Source organism: Rhinolophus hipposideros, assembly GCF_964194185.1.
Source record: "Rhinolophus hipposideros genome assembly, chromosome: 8".
NCBI lineage: Eukaryota > Metazoa > Chordata > Mammalia > Chiroptera > Rhinolophidae > Rhinolophus > Rhinolophus hipposideros.
The window spans coordinates 71,438,632-71,452,880 of record NC_138054.1 but is presented as its reverse complement, the minus strand read 5'-3'; the positions used below and the strand labels follow the sequence as shown (position 1 = coordinate 71,452,880).

Sequence of the window (14,249 nt, the reverse complement as noted above, 5' to 3'; positions counted from 1 at the left end):
GGACTGTGTAACTTACCTAGGCACTTCCTCAGTCTAGCAAGTTTTGGCTTTCCTTCTTGGTTGGCTCATGCTGTGTGATGTCTTGAGAATAAATATCCACCTATCATTAAAAATGTAATTTTATTAAAATAATATTGCTCAGCATTACATTCTTATTAATAGTTAATGTGTATATTTTATGTTTGTATTCCAATCAGTGATTTTTTTTGTTTTACTATGGCATTGCTTCAAAAAGATCTGGCCTACCCTGGTAAATTCTAAAATTTTCCCACAAAAATTCTAAAATTTGTACTTTTGAATGTGTCCTAAGGTTGAATTTAGAGTACTAAAAATACAGCATTTCTCCACTAATTCAAGCCCACTTTTCTGTTCTCCTATGATGGTTTTCCCCACATAACCATGCACCTTTTCTCAATTCTTCTATTTGACATTTTCGTAATAAATTTTCCCCATCTTTTCTCTTTCCAACTCACACACATAGGTACATGCACATACCTATTTTCAAAAACACAGAAATACAGGAATATCACCTTAGGAGCGACAAAACACCGTAAAAATCAAATGTTTCACCCCACATAGCTACGGCAAATTATCTAACCATCATGTAGCATACCCGATAGACACTTATTAGGGAGACCACTTCAGGTACGGTGTAGATGTCTGATCACTGCACTGTACCCTGAAGCTGAATAATGTCAACTACAATTTAAATATATATGTATATATGTATTCACATAAAGTGGAGTACAACATAAGGAATAGACAGTGGAAATGTAATGGCTGTTTTCGATGTCAGAAGGGTAGTAGATTGGGGGAGTGGGTTACCACTTTGTGAGGATAAATGTCTATTACGTTGTTTCGTACATGAAACTAATTTAAAAAAAATCTAACCATTAAATAGAAAAATCAAACCCCAAAGTCCTCTACTTCTAAGGTTAAGATTTCTAAGGCAACTTACTTCAACTGAATAAGCACTCCAATCAGCCAACATCAATCATTGGTACCTAAAGAATAATTAGAAAAAGTTAGTATAAAAGACAAGGGTGTAAAGTTTGAAAATGCTATTAACTTCAAATTTTAAAGAATAAAATTCCAGAGACCAAGATTGGGGGCAAGTTACAGCATTTAAAAAAAAAAAAAAAAAAAAAAAAGGAAGAAACTTCATGGGGGGAAAATCTAAAATTATTCTTACGTAAAGCAATAAAGCAGACACCTGAATTAGAATGAAAACTGTATCTTCTTAAAATACAAAAGCCTAACTGCTATTTTCACCAGTCTGAGCACAATATAAAGTTTGACTGCAACCCAAAATATACTATCCCTTATGTGAAGGTATGTGACAACGTTTACCTTACCAAATAAGTTTTAACATCGCCTTTTTTCATAAAAGCACATACCCTGCTCCTCATTCAAGTATGTCTTCCATTCTCGGGTGGACTGACCACCTTCAGCAGTCCTCCAAGAGTACCCTCCCCATTCCACAGTACAGAACAATTCAGTTGTTATCCTGCAATCCTGTGTATTTGCCTCATTCTTTCCCTCTAAGTCCTCACTGAGTTTTAAGTTAGGGCAGGGAAACTATGCCTTATCGGGACAGCAAGGAACCTGAGTTTTTTCTGAGGGAGAAGACATTCACCTTCACTATATATGCCTGCAGGGCCACAGTGCACAAAAACCAGAAAGATCAGCCTTAATTCTAGTTCCAGGTTTTTCTTTCTCCCTAATTATCATTTACTGCCAAGAGTATATGAAATCGAGTTCCCTGTTGCACATGTACCATCCATAAGGGATACTATATCGTTTTGCATTCTTCCCCCATTCTCCAGATTACCCTATTCTGCATCCAGCCTCCCTTTTCACCCTCCGAATAAAATCTTTTCAGCACTGGTGTTCAAAAGCAACATTTTTATGGTTGATGGTTTACCAACAACTGTGAGGTTTCCACAGTTGAGTCTTAAAAATTGCCAATCATTATCTAGCAGCAATGACAGATGATTAGGAGCAGTCAAATCCTCCAAGTTCTTTCCCTAATTGGCAGCCATTTGAGAACTGCACTAGCTGACAAGAGCACTGAAACATATCAGCTAAAGCCAAAACCAAGTAAGGCCCAGAACAAACATCCTGGCTCTCTAAAACCTGTCCAGAATCATTACGGGAAAGGCAGTAAATGCAGGACTGTGGATCGTGTCACTGCAGCTGACAATGATTAACAATAGGAGACATGCAACCCCCATTAAGGTTTAAAAGTCCAAAACTAGTCACACGCATCTCTTTATTTGGGAAAAGTGAGACTATTGTGCATTTTTTGGTAGGTTTTGCAACCTTGTGTGAAGAGCACCCATTGCATTTCTTCCATCTTTCAGAAAGCACCTGTTAACTGTTCCAATGGCCTAACAGTACGAAAATGCATTCTGGCATCACACCTCTGAACATCAGACCATTCTCATTAAAAATAATAATTTTGGCATGTAGCAAGAGAAGATTATGAAATACAATGCAAGCACCTCAGCAGTGTTATTACTGAAACCCATTTATTCCCAGCTTTTTGACTGAGTGATTTAAGATCCCCCCCCTGTACTAAGATTCACGAATTATAGCTACGTACAAATCAAAACTAGTAAGAATCAACTTAAGTCACAGGTTTCTCATTCGAAAGTGCAAAAACCTATTCACTTTGAAATAAGCAGAATGAAGCAAAATTAACCCCCCACCCCAATGATGTTCCTAAAGTCCGTATTATAACAAGTACATTCTCTTAAAATTGTTATTGACTATTAAGAAACAGAACCTGAGCCTTTATTTCTAAACAATCTCTAAATCACGGTAGCAAGTGCTAGCCACCGATTTAATGGATTATGCCACAGGAAAGCCCCATCAGGGTTGTATGCAAATTTAGTGACACTCTTGTCACTATTATCTAGCATTATGTTTGCTTTGCATTGTAGTATTCACATTGAGAGCTAAACTAGTCACCATTTACTCTTTTATCTAGTAGCAGAGTCAAAAGTTATTTGTTTGAATGGACTACATATTAAAGTACAAATTTGTCCCCACCTTGTGAATTGCTTGCCAAAGAACAAGCCATTTTTTCTTAATACAACGGAAGAAAATTCTCAGTCAAGAAGAGTTTTTACACAGTTATACAAAGTAAACCAAACTTTCCAGTTACAGAGCAGAAAGCATTATACATGAAAGCTGTTTCTCATGCGTGCTAGCTACAAACGAGTTCAGAGACCAAATATGAGTTGAGTTGAGGTCTGGAACACCAGGTGATGCAAAGCTTACGTCCTAAGCAACAAAAGAAGGTCTTTTTAAAGTCTTGTATTTTTTTGGTAAGTAAATATTTTGGATTATATCATTGCATCCCTAAAGCGAAGGGAACCAAATTCAAAAAGCTACTCTGAACATTTGCAGTTATCCTACAGAATACGACGAAGTCTTATGATTGGGAAATGATTCCCAAAGTGTGTTCAACTGTAGGCAAGTCAGTGTGCCACACCAATTTCCCCCAGGTTTAGAGTATAGACATATTTAGACAAATCACATAACTTGAACTATTCACATTAGATTCCCATCTAAGCCCAAGTTAGTAACAAAGGTGTTTCCATGGAACCCATTAAAAAAAAAAAGGCATTTTAAGTCACATTACAAAAAACTGTACTTTCAGTCTTAATTCACTCAACCTGCCGAATTACCAAGATTGCATTCTGAAATAACTGATATTGCTGATCAGTTTGCTACAACAGAGACTAATTATCACATGCTATACAGTCCATGTCAAGATGCTAAAAGCACTCTAGCAGGAGAGTCAAGTATGGTTTGGTTCCCTTTCCCCCACACCACTGATGTGTTCCATGTTATCTTCAGTTACAATGCAACTAAAGAAAACCACACAACTGAATCAGATATACCAAAGAATCAAGTTTGCACTTTTTATCTGAGAACTGCAACAGCACTGAATTCTGCCTGACAAATTACAGCTCTAAGCCCAAACCCACGCAGTTTTGATAAGCTAGCTTTAGCATACAAGTGTTAGGTGCTGCACTGTTATTTCATTGTCAGAAGTGTGATGTCAGAATGCCCACGGATTAAAAGTACATAGCAAGTCACCAAGTTAGATTATATTGCTTGTTACCTACCTGTATGCAGTCGGCAATGAGAATCTTGGAGCAAGCAGGAATACTACATCCGGGTCCTAATGTCCATTGCCATTTGCGGTACTACGTTCCTCACAGTTACGCACTGCAGAAATGCTGGCTAAATGCAGTTATGTAGCAGGCCACTACTTTAATAGTGCATAATTGCAGTCCAACACCAGAAAACATTCCGCCACAACTTAGTGGCTTGCCCAAGAAAAGCCAAGTATCTCAATTTTTACCTGCCATAATATGCCACTTATAAAAATTGCACAGGCGTAACATTACAATTTCCCAAATTATAAACTGTTTATATTAGTGGTATGATACATCTATAGAGTGGTGGGGTTTATAGTTCTTAAGGAGCTTAATTAGTGTTCTTAAGAAAAGAGGATCATGATTTCACTAAATAATGTGAGCCAATGGGTTAAGCTTGTAAGATACCTATTAAATACACTGGGGTCTCTTAGAGAATGCAGTTTTTAAAGATTAGGAGTACCAAGTTTCAAAAGGAGGTGTTCCTCTTAAAACAATAATATGAGAGAAAAGTGGAGAAGAGGAAAATGGGGGCAGGTGATTTCTTTAAATGAGAAAAATGGCTAAATTCTTTGAAAGTACTACCCTTCCCTTTCCCACCCCAAGTTTCGCATCAGCTTTTAGGCAACTACTTTTTAAGATGACTTGAACCACATTAGGCTAAAAACTATCATATACATTGCAAGACTTATAGAAAGTCTATTTGAGTAACTTACAACCCTTGGTACACTATTTCAGTGATAAAAATAAAAAACTTAGTTGAAACTAAGCAACATTATTTGCTAAACAACGTTTAGCAATTCTACAGCTCACAGTAAGGCTATCAAAAACTATCAAAAACCACAACTTTCAGCAGATTATCCATTAGCATCTTTCACCACTCTTCAAAGGTACAGTACTACCAAACGCTTATTTTAGGGGTCTGTGCCAGCATCCCTTATAAAGAAAGGCATGTAATCTGAAAAATAAACTGAAACATTAATTTTATAGGCAGATTTTCCCACTTCCCCACCAGCCCCCACCCACACACACACAAGTTCACCCTCCATGGGTGTCCCACGAACACCCCTTATTTTATGATTAGTGGAGTCCCTACCATACAATTCAAATTGTAACGGACTCCTTTCGAATCAAGACCCTTGTTTTCCGCACAGAAAATCTCATACATTATCACCAATTCATAACTTGACTGGGGACAAAACTCCCTCATTGATCATTATGGTAGAGCTACCCATTTCCAGGTGTCGTGGTGAATACAATGAACATTATCTAATGAGATTCTCTCCCTTAATTAGCACACCATGTACCTGTCAGTCACACAACCAGAATTGGGTGACATGCCTTTATACTCAACTAGTATTTTGCTTTTATTATTATCCAGTTTCCTATGCAGAAAGTGCTCATTGTTTCAACAATAGATTTCCCCCTTTAACTCAGGCACAATACTAAACTTCAGCATTTTAACAAAGGATTTAGATTTTTTCTTTTGCCAATTAGCACCAAGAACAGAGGTGAAGAGGAAGACACATTCCATAGTAAGAGTTCTATAATGTACAAATTTGAATGGAACCGTAAGAACAAAGCCAAACCATTCAATTACTTTACCTACTTTTAGGAAGCTGTTCCTCCGCTAACACATATACACTGGGAAAGCAAGTTCCCACTGTACTAACAGACAACAGTGATAATGTACTGTAAGTCAAAAATATCTTATTCTAATGGAAGTTCGATGAAGTTGACAAACAACTGACAACACCATCAAAACACTCCAAAGCTTTATGGTGGGAGGGATATTTATATTTGTACTGTGTAGCATGAGCAACTCTCTCCAGATTTAGTGCTACATCAAAAGGAAATTATGGAAAACGGGTTAACAAATATTTTACAATTAAGAATGGTTATCTGCAACCCTATTTGTTAATAGTCACCACTCTTAGAGAAGATTTTTATAGTCCTACAGATTTTGCCCATCAGAAGTAGCACAAGGAGATGTAAAAATTAGAGTACAAATGTATACGTACCTAAACCTACTTTATGATCACTATACTTCTTCCTTTCCCAGTTGAATTTTTCAGACTAAACCCCATCTTTATAAATCGCTTGAAGTAATACATGAAAAGACTTCATGTTTAACAATCTTTAATTCAAATGTGAAAGTTCAGTACAAGCCATTTGTAGGGCTTGGGACTTAACTCTTAAAAACAAGAATGGAGGAATGCAACAAAATGATCTTTCCACTTTTTCTTCAGTAACTTTCAAGGAAAGTATAGATCACAGGGCCATAAAAGATCCATATAGTCATAACCACTTTCTCCCCTATCAATAGTCTTACACCCATTCCATAATCTTAAAACACATTCCTGAAGATTTACAGTTCAGCTTTGCTTACATAACCATTTAAAAGTACTTAGCACCACTTGCTTCCTATAACGCCAAACAAATCAAATCATGAAACTACTTCAGTATGTATTTCTTCTTTTTAAAACAAGGGAGTTCTTATTTGTAGAAAGCAATACTTAGCCTACAAATACATTTCCCAGAAATGGCATGTGCCATTTGAAGGTCTAGACACTCTCATGCTTTCAAAATGGAATACCTAGCCTAATGTGCATAGAAGCATGAATGGCAAAGTTGAAAATCAATATTATAACTATTTTATCTATTTATTTGAAGCACAGTAAAAAAAAAAAATGGTACACTTTGGAAATTCAGTGGCACAAGGTACACTGCCATAACTTGAGGGGACATTATACAGTTTAAAAAAAAAAGAAAAGGAAAAAAATTCCTGTTTCAAACACTGCATTACATAATTTTACCTGCCCAAACAGACCATTTACAAATATTAGGTCAATAAACTGCTAACATCCATAAAAAGTAGCTTTCTTACTAAAATGCAAGAATTTAAAAGATTGGTATCTAAACAAGAAAAGACAAAAACAAACTGGAATGAAAGCCTTGATATCATCACATCTAAAATCGGGGTTTTTTGTTTGGGCCTTCATACTCTTCTCTCCCTCTACCATATCCTGCTGGAGTTCCAGGCCCCATTCCTCTAGGACCCTGTCCACCCACAGGTCCCGCACCTCCCTGCCCAAAGCGCTCAGTACGCTATTGGAACAGTAATTAACAGTTCATTATATGTAGTTGATGTCCATGTGTGTTAAGTAAATATTTTAGAAGGTTCCGTAGTCAACGTTCGTCGATACAATCACCAATGAGTCGATCCACAGGTACCGGGAACATAGAAAGGAAAAAAGGGTAATTTGAAAATTAGTTTACGATAATACATGCCTTGTGGTATGTTCCCACTTGAGCCATTCTCATACACCTGTTTCAAAGAACAGATCTTCCCTGTAGTGCTAAAAAATTTAAGAATTAGTGTAGATGTGAAAACCCATTCCAAAATGAGTTTAAGAAATTTCACATCAGATTAACCCACTGAAAAGCTTGCAAACTTCTCACTTTCAAGGTCTGAACAGGAAATTTAATTTCCAAGTAAGCCTAACAAGCCCAACCAGACAGATTCAATTCACTCAATGAAGTGACAAAGACCTACTCACCAGTTAGTGGCATGTGCTGCATAAGAAACCTTGTGCTTTTCAAGATCTTAAGACACATCTGCTAAGTTGCAGAACTCTTAAAAGATTCAAAGTTTAATAAAATGCTACCAGACTACAAAAAAGAAAAAGCATAAAAGACTAATAGATTTAGTCACTTAACCGGCACAGTAACTTGATTAAAAAAACATGTTGCCATATTCTCACAGGTATACCACCTTCAGAGCCATCACTATATAACCAGAGACAATTATGTTCACAGTACTGTTCTGTATTATTGCAAATTGACTGAATATACAGCCCACCCCCATAACAGCCCAACTTTCCCCTTTAGGTCTTTGAAAAGTCCACTGGCACTTAGCTATGATTTCATGTTTTGGGTATCTCCCAAACAGCCTAACACCAAGCTTAAATGACTGCAATAAAGCAGGAGTTCATTATTCCATCTAGTTTTAGGTACTTCTAGTCTTAGAAAGCTACGTACCCAAACAGAAGAACCCTATAGATATGCAAGCACCACAGCCTGAATTATCTTTCAAATTCCATTTAAAATAGATCAGTTACTGAGTATTACTCCAATAAACATAAAACAAAACCAAAAATGGCATCAGGATTTAACTATTCCTATACATCATAATTTCAACATGTTCCTTACAAAATACTACAGGACTGCTTGAAAAGACTAAATCTCAATCCTTTCAATTATTTTTCAAAATACTAAGTTTTAGGGTTTTAGCACACTGTACTGTTTATTTCAAAAAACTAAAAAGGAAAATTTGGAGATTTCACGATTACCACATCTTAGAACCCAGAGATTCTAAGAACCTGTTACATGGAATACAGAAACTTAACTGTGGGAGCATTATGTCAAATTAGATTTTTACAAATTTGTTTACATGCCTACAGTCTGCCTTTTAGGAAGCACATAAGCCAAATTTTACCCACATTATTTTTAAATTCAATTTGAAGAAGCTAATAGCACTAGTTTAACCCAGCCAGCTATTTATGGTTCTAATTCCCAAAAAGCGGTAAGTGGATTTTAAACAGGTGAGGCCCCATACTAAATCCTATGTTCCTATTTGTAAAATGACTCTAGTGAATTACATGCTGCAGCTTCCTTCCTTTGCCAAAACTGTGGGTAAACTAATCAGATTCAAGTCAGTTGTGAAAATGAACGCTTCTCTAAACCCACTTCTAAAGCCAATATTCAGTTCTTTTAAGGATTTGTAAAGCCCTATATTCAGCCACTCAGACCAATTCACTTGGTTGTTCGTTCTAAAGCATCTGACAGGCTACCTGCACAGCTAACATATGGTAGTATCAAGAAGGTTCAGATCAAATGCACACAACTAGTATGCTTAAAATTATCAGATTTTTGGCACCCTGTAGCAAAATAGAGATGTCAGTTTATTTTAGAAGTTATACCTATAGACAAGCCCAACGGGTGGGAAACGACGAGTCAAAACATTAAACAATTCCCTTTTCATGGGTAGAAGCCACACCAAATATAGGTCAAAGTCCTACACATCACTAAAACATGCCTAGAAGCTGCAAACTGCAAGTCTAAATCATACATATGGCAAATACCAGCTTAATGAACAACAGTTTGCCATTTGATTACTCTCACTTGGATGTAGAATAATCAGGTACATTACACCTAACATGTAGAATTTGGATTTGCCATGCGCTGGAGTGCAAAAGTACACAAGCAATGTAATGGAAAGCACCTAAGTCTATTTATTGCCAAGATAACTCCAACATACTACTAAGAGCATTGACTTCCCGCTGGCAACCGTATCTGTTTAGGTTACCACACAGAGTTCTTCTATGTTGCCAAAGTATTCCTCAATATTATGATTTACATGATAGGGAAACTAAAAGAGGTCCAGTCACCTACTTTAAAAAACAACAACACACACACGTAAGTTGTGAAAATGAGAATTTCCTGTGTACTACGTCCCACAGGATACATTACCATGTCACTTCCCATCATGGAACCACTCATGGTTGCTGGTGGAACTCCAGGATTAGCTTCATAACCTATGCCACCACCACCACCTAAAGGTGGAAATTTCTGGCCTCCTGAACCATAGGGATCTAGGAAACAAAAATGCTGGTTACAACGCAACCAGAATATGGCTCTCTAATGGTTTTGCTAATTTAATTTTCATGCTTACCTCCCATGTTCATTGCTCCTCCACCACCCATTCTCATGTCTCTTTCTCTCTGAAAAAATAAATCTCTTTCATACACTTATACTATACACATAGAATTCTTGAGAGTACAAAAAAACCTCACAAACCTAATTGTTTTTATCTTTTAAAATAAGCTTCATTAAGGCAATTTCAAAGTCAATATTCTGAAACCAGTTACTGAGATTCAATCATCAAAAGACCTAAAAGCTTCTTCCCAACCAATGAAAACTGTAAGGCATAGTAATCATAACATACTTGTTTTTAAAAAATGGCTGTAATGTGAAATGTTGTGTACTTAACCGAGTACAATTTCATTCTAGGTGTCTATAAGCTTTGTAGACAACTCCAATCAGATTGCAACAGAAGTTTACTTACTGGATCCATGTAGCCCATTCGGCTGTAACTTTCTTCTCTTTGGCGTCTCATTTGTTCTTCCATTTCACGTTGACGAATCATCATCTCTTCTTCCCTTCTACGTCGTTCCTCCTCTTGCCTGGAAATGTTCATCAAGCATATAAACCAAAGTGTTATCCACATCTTTTAAAATTCAGTCTGAAGAAAGCTAGTAGTTTGCCTAACAGCTTTACAAAGTCGAGATTAGAGCAAACAAACGTAAAGGCCTGGAGAATCTAGAATAGCCCTAGAGACATTCTGGCAAAGAAAATAAGCATTCTTTATGAAAATCTTACACACAATTCCAATTTAAGTGTTATACCAACACTGACAAACCTCTCTGTACTTCATTGGAGTCACCTGTAAAATTTAGGTACATCTTTTCTCTAAACGTGAATGCAGAAACAAAGGCTTAGTTTAACAAAATTTTACCTCAATTGCATTTCTTTACGTTTCTGCATTTCTTGATTGTGAAGTTCTTCCATGCGTCTTAATTCTTCCTGGCGTCGCATCAGATCTGAACATTGGAAAATTTTGTTTTAGATTCACATGAAGGGTTCTAATAAGTTCAAAAAGCAATTGACCCTATCTGCAAAATTCAGAGGATCTTTTACCTTGACGCAAAAGATTTGCCTGATGCTCATGATAGGCATCTTCCATTTCACTTTCCAATTTGTCTTTTGCATCTTTCATGTTTTTTTCAACTTGTTCCCTTTGCTGTTTCTCCATTTCATCCAGGGACTTCCATCGCTGAGAATATTCATACTCAAACGTGCCATGCTGGGCAAAACGAGGAGGGGTTTCTCTCTCCCTGTCAATATTTAAACATGATTCAATTTTGGAATGCACATGAGAAATTCTACCTGATTCCCCTAAAAACACTGGTCTTTCCCCGGGGCCTATCACTTGTAAGGAATACCAAGAGGCAGACTACCTTGGTTCATATAAAATATCTCCACAGTATAAACAACACATGTCCCAAAATGATATAGTGACAGAGAACATGGGCACTAAAAGATAAATCCTATCTTCCTCATTTCCTAATTGTTTCCTCTAGCAAAATTCCTATTCAAGAAAAATTTTCCCATCCTTAACAATAAGGATACCTCATGCCTCATAGAATTGTTGGTTGTAAAGACAAAGATTGTCTGTGAAATATACCTCCCTCAGAAACAAAAGCTAGGCATTTGAATAACTGCTTTAAAATCAAACTTTCTGAGCCTGAGGTTTTTATTAAGCATATCCATTTTGAAAAACTTTGTATTTTAAGCAAAACTGAAAAATTATTAAAATAAGTTCTCACTTCAACTTGAAAACTGCCCCAAAATTTTATCAATCTTACTTTTGATACATTGGATTCTTCTGTGCAAGTTTTTCAGGAAGACCATCTTCATCATCTAATTGTTCAAGTGGCTCCACAATGACCGGACGAGGAGTTCTAACAACAAAAACAGTTCATCTGAATTTTTTTCCAGTTTTACTGCAACTTCCTCATACAAGTTTAACAGAAATTATTAAAATAAGCACAAGAACTTACGTTGTCAATAAGAAAACGCCTTCACTGCATCTTTCAAATGCTTTTCTTGCTGCTGGTTTAGAAGCAAATTCAACAATGCCTTTCCCTGTCGATCTTCCACGATCATCCACAATTACAACAGCCCTTTCAATAGGACCAAACTGGCTAAAGGCTTCTTCCAACAGTTCATTGGAAACATAAGGTGAAAGATTTCGAACAGAAAGGGCAGCAGCATGTGTGGCAAAGCGAACCCGAAGCTGTCTACCTCTCATGGGTGTATCATCAAGTTCAGCTTTAGCAATTTCAGCCAATGCTCTGGATTCCTGAAAGTTACAAGACACACTCATGTTAACGACCTCAAAAATTGGCTAATGCCCACTCTGAAATTGTCATAAGCCTAATTCTCATTCCTAGTCTTCCTCCAGCTTAGTTCAACGTTTCTTCAGGCAGCCCTCCTCAACACCATTCACTGAAGGTAAATGTCTTACCCACCCATCCCCCTTGTTTCTTAGATATTAACAATTATGCAATGTACAGCAGTTGCATCTTTTCTGTAATGAAAATTTTAAAGACTTACTCCTCTTGGTTAAAAAAACCATACATATGTAGTAGCAAAAAATGGGCTCTTAATTACACAAAGAATCAAACTCACAAGCTTAATAAATCCGAATCCTTTGCCTTTGTTGATAAAAACTTCTCCTGGTTCTCCATATTTAGCAAATAGTCTTTTGAATTCATCCTCCGTAATATCAGCAGGTAGATTCCCAACAAACAACCGACAACGCTGAGTGTACGTTTTCTCTCCAGGTCTCCTCAAGAGAGACAAGTTGGCTTTAAACCCCTAATGAAAAAAGAAGGGAATTTTCAGACACCAGTGACCCATGCGAGCAGGGAAACCCAGTAGTTTTTGCTTTTCCCAAATTCAGCCCAAATCATTCAAAATACTCTTGAAAACTGACACTTAAAAACCTGCCTACAGAGTAGACTCTGTATCTGCAACCTCGTCGGCCCTATCTGCTGAGCGTCCCGACGAACTGAAGTCGTGGCAGACAAAAGTTAAAATGGTGGTCAAGGAGTCAATGAACAAACAAAATGACCAAAACCCGGTGGTTACCGAGAAGACTTGCGCCTGCGATTTTCACGCCGTAAACTCCCCCATCTGTCCCACTCCACATTTCTCGCTCGCTGTCCTCGACTGAAGCCCACAATCGCTGGCTGTAACAGGGCCATCACAGCGTCTCCGGTCCTCCCTCCTCAGACAAGCCCCCCTCCGTCCTCCGCCAGCGCCGCGGCCGACCCCGGGCCGGCCAGCGGACCCACGCGGCCCGCCCCTCGCCCCCGCGGCCGCCCCGCCCTCCGCGCGCAGACGCCTTTCCGGTCTCCGACAAAATGGAAGCCGACCGGGGGGAGGGGAAGGAAGAGTGGGTCGCCGCCATCTTAGGGAAACGGACTCGTAGGGAAACGGACTCGCAGCTCCGGGAGACACTCACCTCCGAGTCGGAGATCTTCTCCTCGCTGCGGCCGCCCGGCCCGCCGGGCGGGGGCCCCTGGTGGTGCTGCTGGTGGTAGGGTGGGTGGTGCTGGCGGCCCCCGCGGGGCTCCCCGCCTCCTCGGTGCGGCGGCTTCGGGTGGCCGCCAGGAGTGCTTAGGCCCGGGCCGCCGCCGGGCTTCGGCCCGCCTGGCATTTTGACGCCTTTCGGGCCGCCGGGTCCCGGCCCCTGCTTAGGCCCTGGCCCCGGGCCTTGGCCGCCCGCGGGTGGCGGCGGCGGACCCCCGGTCTGGGGGGGGGTGGTAGGGACCCCACTGCTCGGCGGCGCCGGCGGGGGTACCCCGGGGGGCGCCGAAGTGACAGCGGGCGGCGGGGTCGGAGTGGGGCCGGGCCCCGTGGTAGCCCCCGCGGTCGGGGGGGTCGCGGGCGGCGCCGATCCGGCGGCTGGCGGGGCGCTACCTACTCCCGGAGCCGGGCCGGGTCCCTGAGGAACGACGGGCTTAGACGAGTCCTGTGGCGGTGGTGGCTGCTGATGCGGCGGCGGCTGCTGGTGCGGCGGCTGAAGCGGCGGTGGCTGCTGTGGTGGCGGCTGCTGAGGCGGTGGCTGCTGCTGCTGTTGATGCGGAGGCGGTGGCGGGATCGGGGGCTTGGGGCCACCCGGGACTGGGCCGGGACCCAAGGGTCCGCGGTTCTGATTAAGGCCCATGCCGGGCGGCGGGGAGCGAAAGTCGTGGAGGCCGCCGCGGCCGCCGCCTCCTCCGCGCCGGTGGAAGCCGCCACCGCCACCGCCGCGGCTCCGGAACCGATCTCTAGACATGTCTGTGATCAAGGGGCGGTCGAGACAGAAGCGGAGAAGACGCTCAGGGAACGTGGAGGCCACCTTGCTTCGCACAAGATGGCGGATGACACAGGCTGCGCGCCGCCTTT

The 14,249-nt window shown here is 40.3% G+C and overlaps 2 protein-coding genes across 3 annotated transcripts in view; both read right to left on the bottom strand.

Annotated features, from left to right (window-relative positions):
- The window catches only part of LOC308500567 (small ribosomal subunit protein eS25-like), a 26,545-nt gene extending 25,549 nt beyond the window's left edge, over window positions 1-996 (bottom strand). The window contains exons 1-2 of the mRNA XM_081055706.1: window positions 959-996; window positions 17-100 (exon numbers count right to left, since the gene is read on the bottom strand). The gene's annotated coding sequence lies outside the window, so the exon portion shown is untranslated. The remainder of the gene's footprint in view (window positions 1-16; window positions 101-958) is intronic.
- SFPQ (splicing factor proline and glutamine rich) overlaps window positions 1-14,249 on the bottom strand; it is a 15,087-nt gene extending 838 nt beyond the window's left edge. The window contains exons 1-11 of one of the 2 annotated variants that reach the window (XR_013993750.1): window positions 13,324-14,249; window positions 12,486-12,674; window positions 11,855-12,156; window positions 11,660-11,755; window positions 10,932-11,128; window positions 10,750-10,834; window positions 10,300-10,417; window positions 9,907-9,955; window positions 9,705-9,826; window positions 959-1,004; window positions 17-100 (exon numbers count right to left, since the gene is read on the bottom strand). Coding sequence is in view for 1 of the 2 variants with exons in the window: in XM_081055705.1 (XP_080911831.1) it covers window positions 7,143-7,280; window positions 9,705-9,826; window positions 9,907-9,955; window positions 10,300-10,417; window positions 10,750-10,834; window positions 10,932-11,128; window positions 11,660-11,755; window positions 11,855-12,156; window positions 12,486-12,674; window positions 13,324-14,139 (2,112 nt within the window). In the remaining variant the exon portion in view is untranslated. Of the gene's footprint in view, window positions 1-16; window positions 101-958; window positions 1,005-6,294; window positions 7,281-9,704; window positions 9,827-9,906; window positions 9,956-10,299; window positions 10,418-10,749; window positions 10,835-10,931; window positions 11,129-11,659; window positions 11,756-11,854; window positions 12,157-12,485; window positions 12,675-13,323 lie in introns of those variants that run through there. The other variant, XM_081055705.1, reaches the window with a different exon arrangement.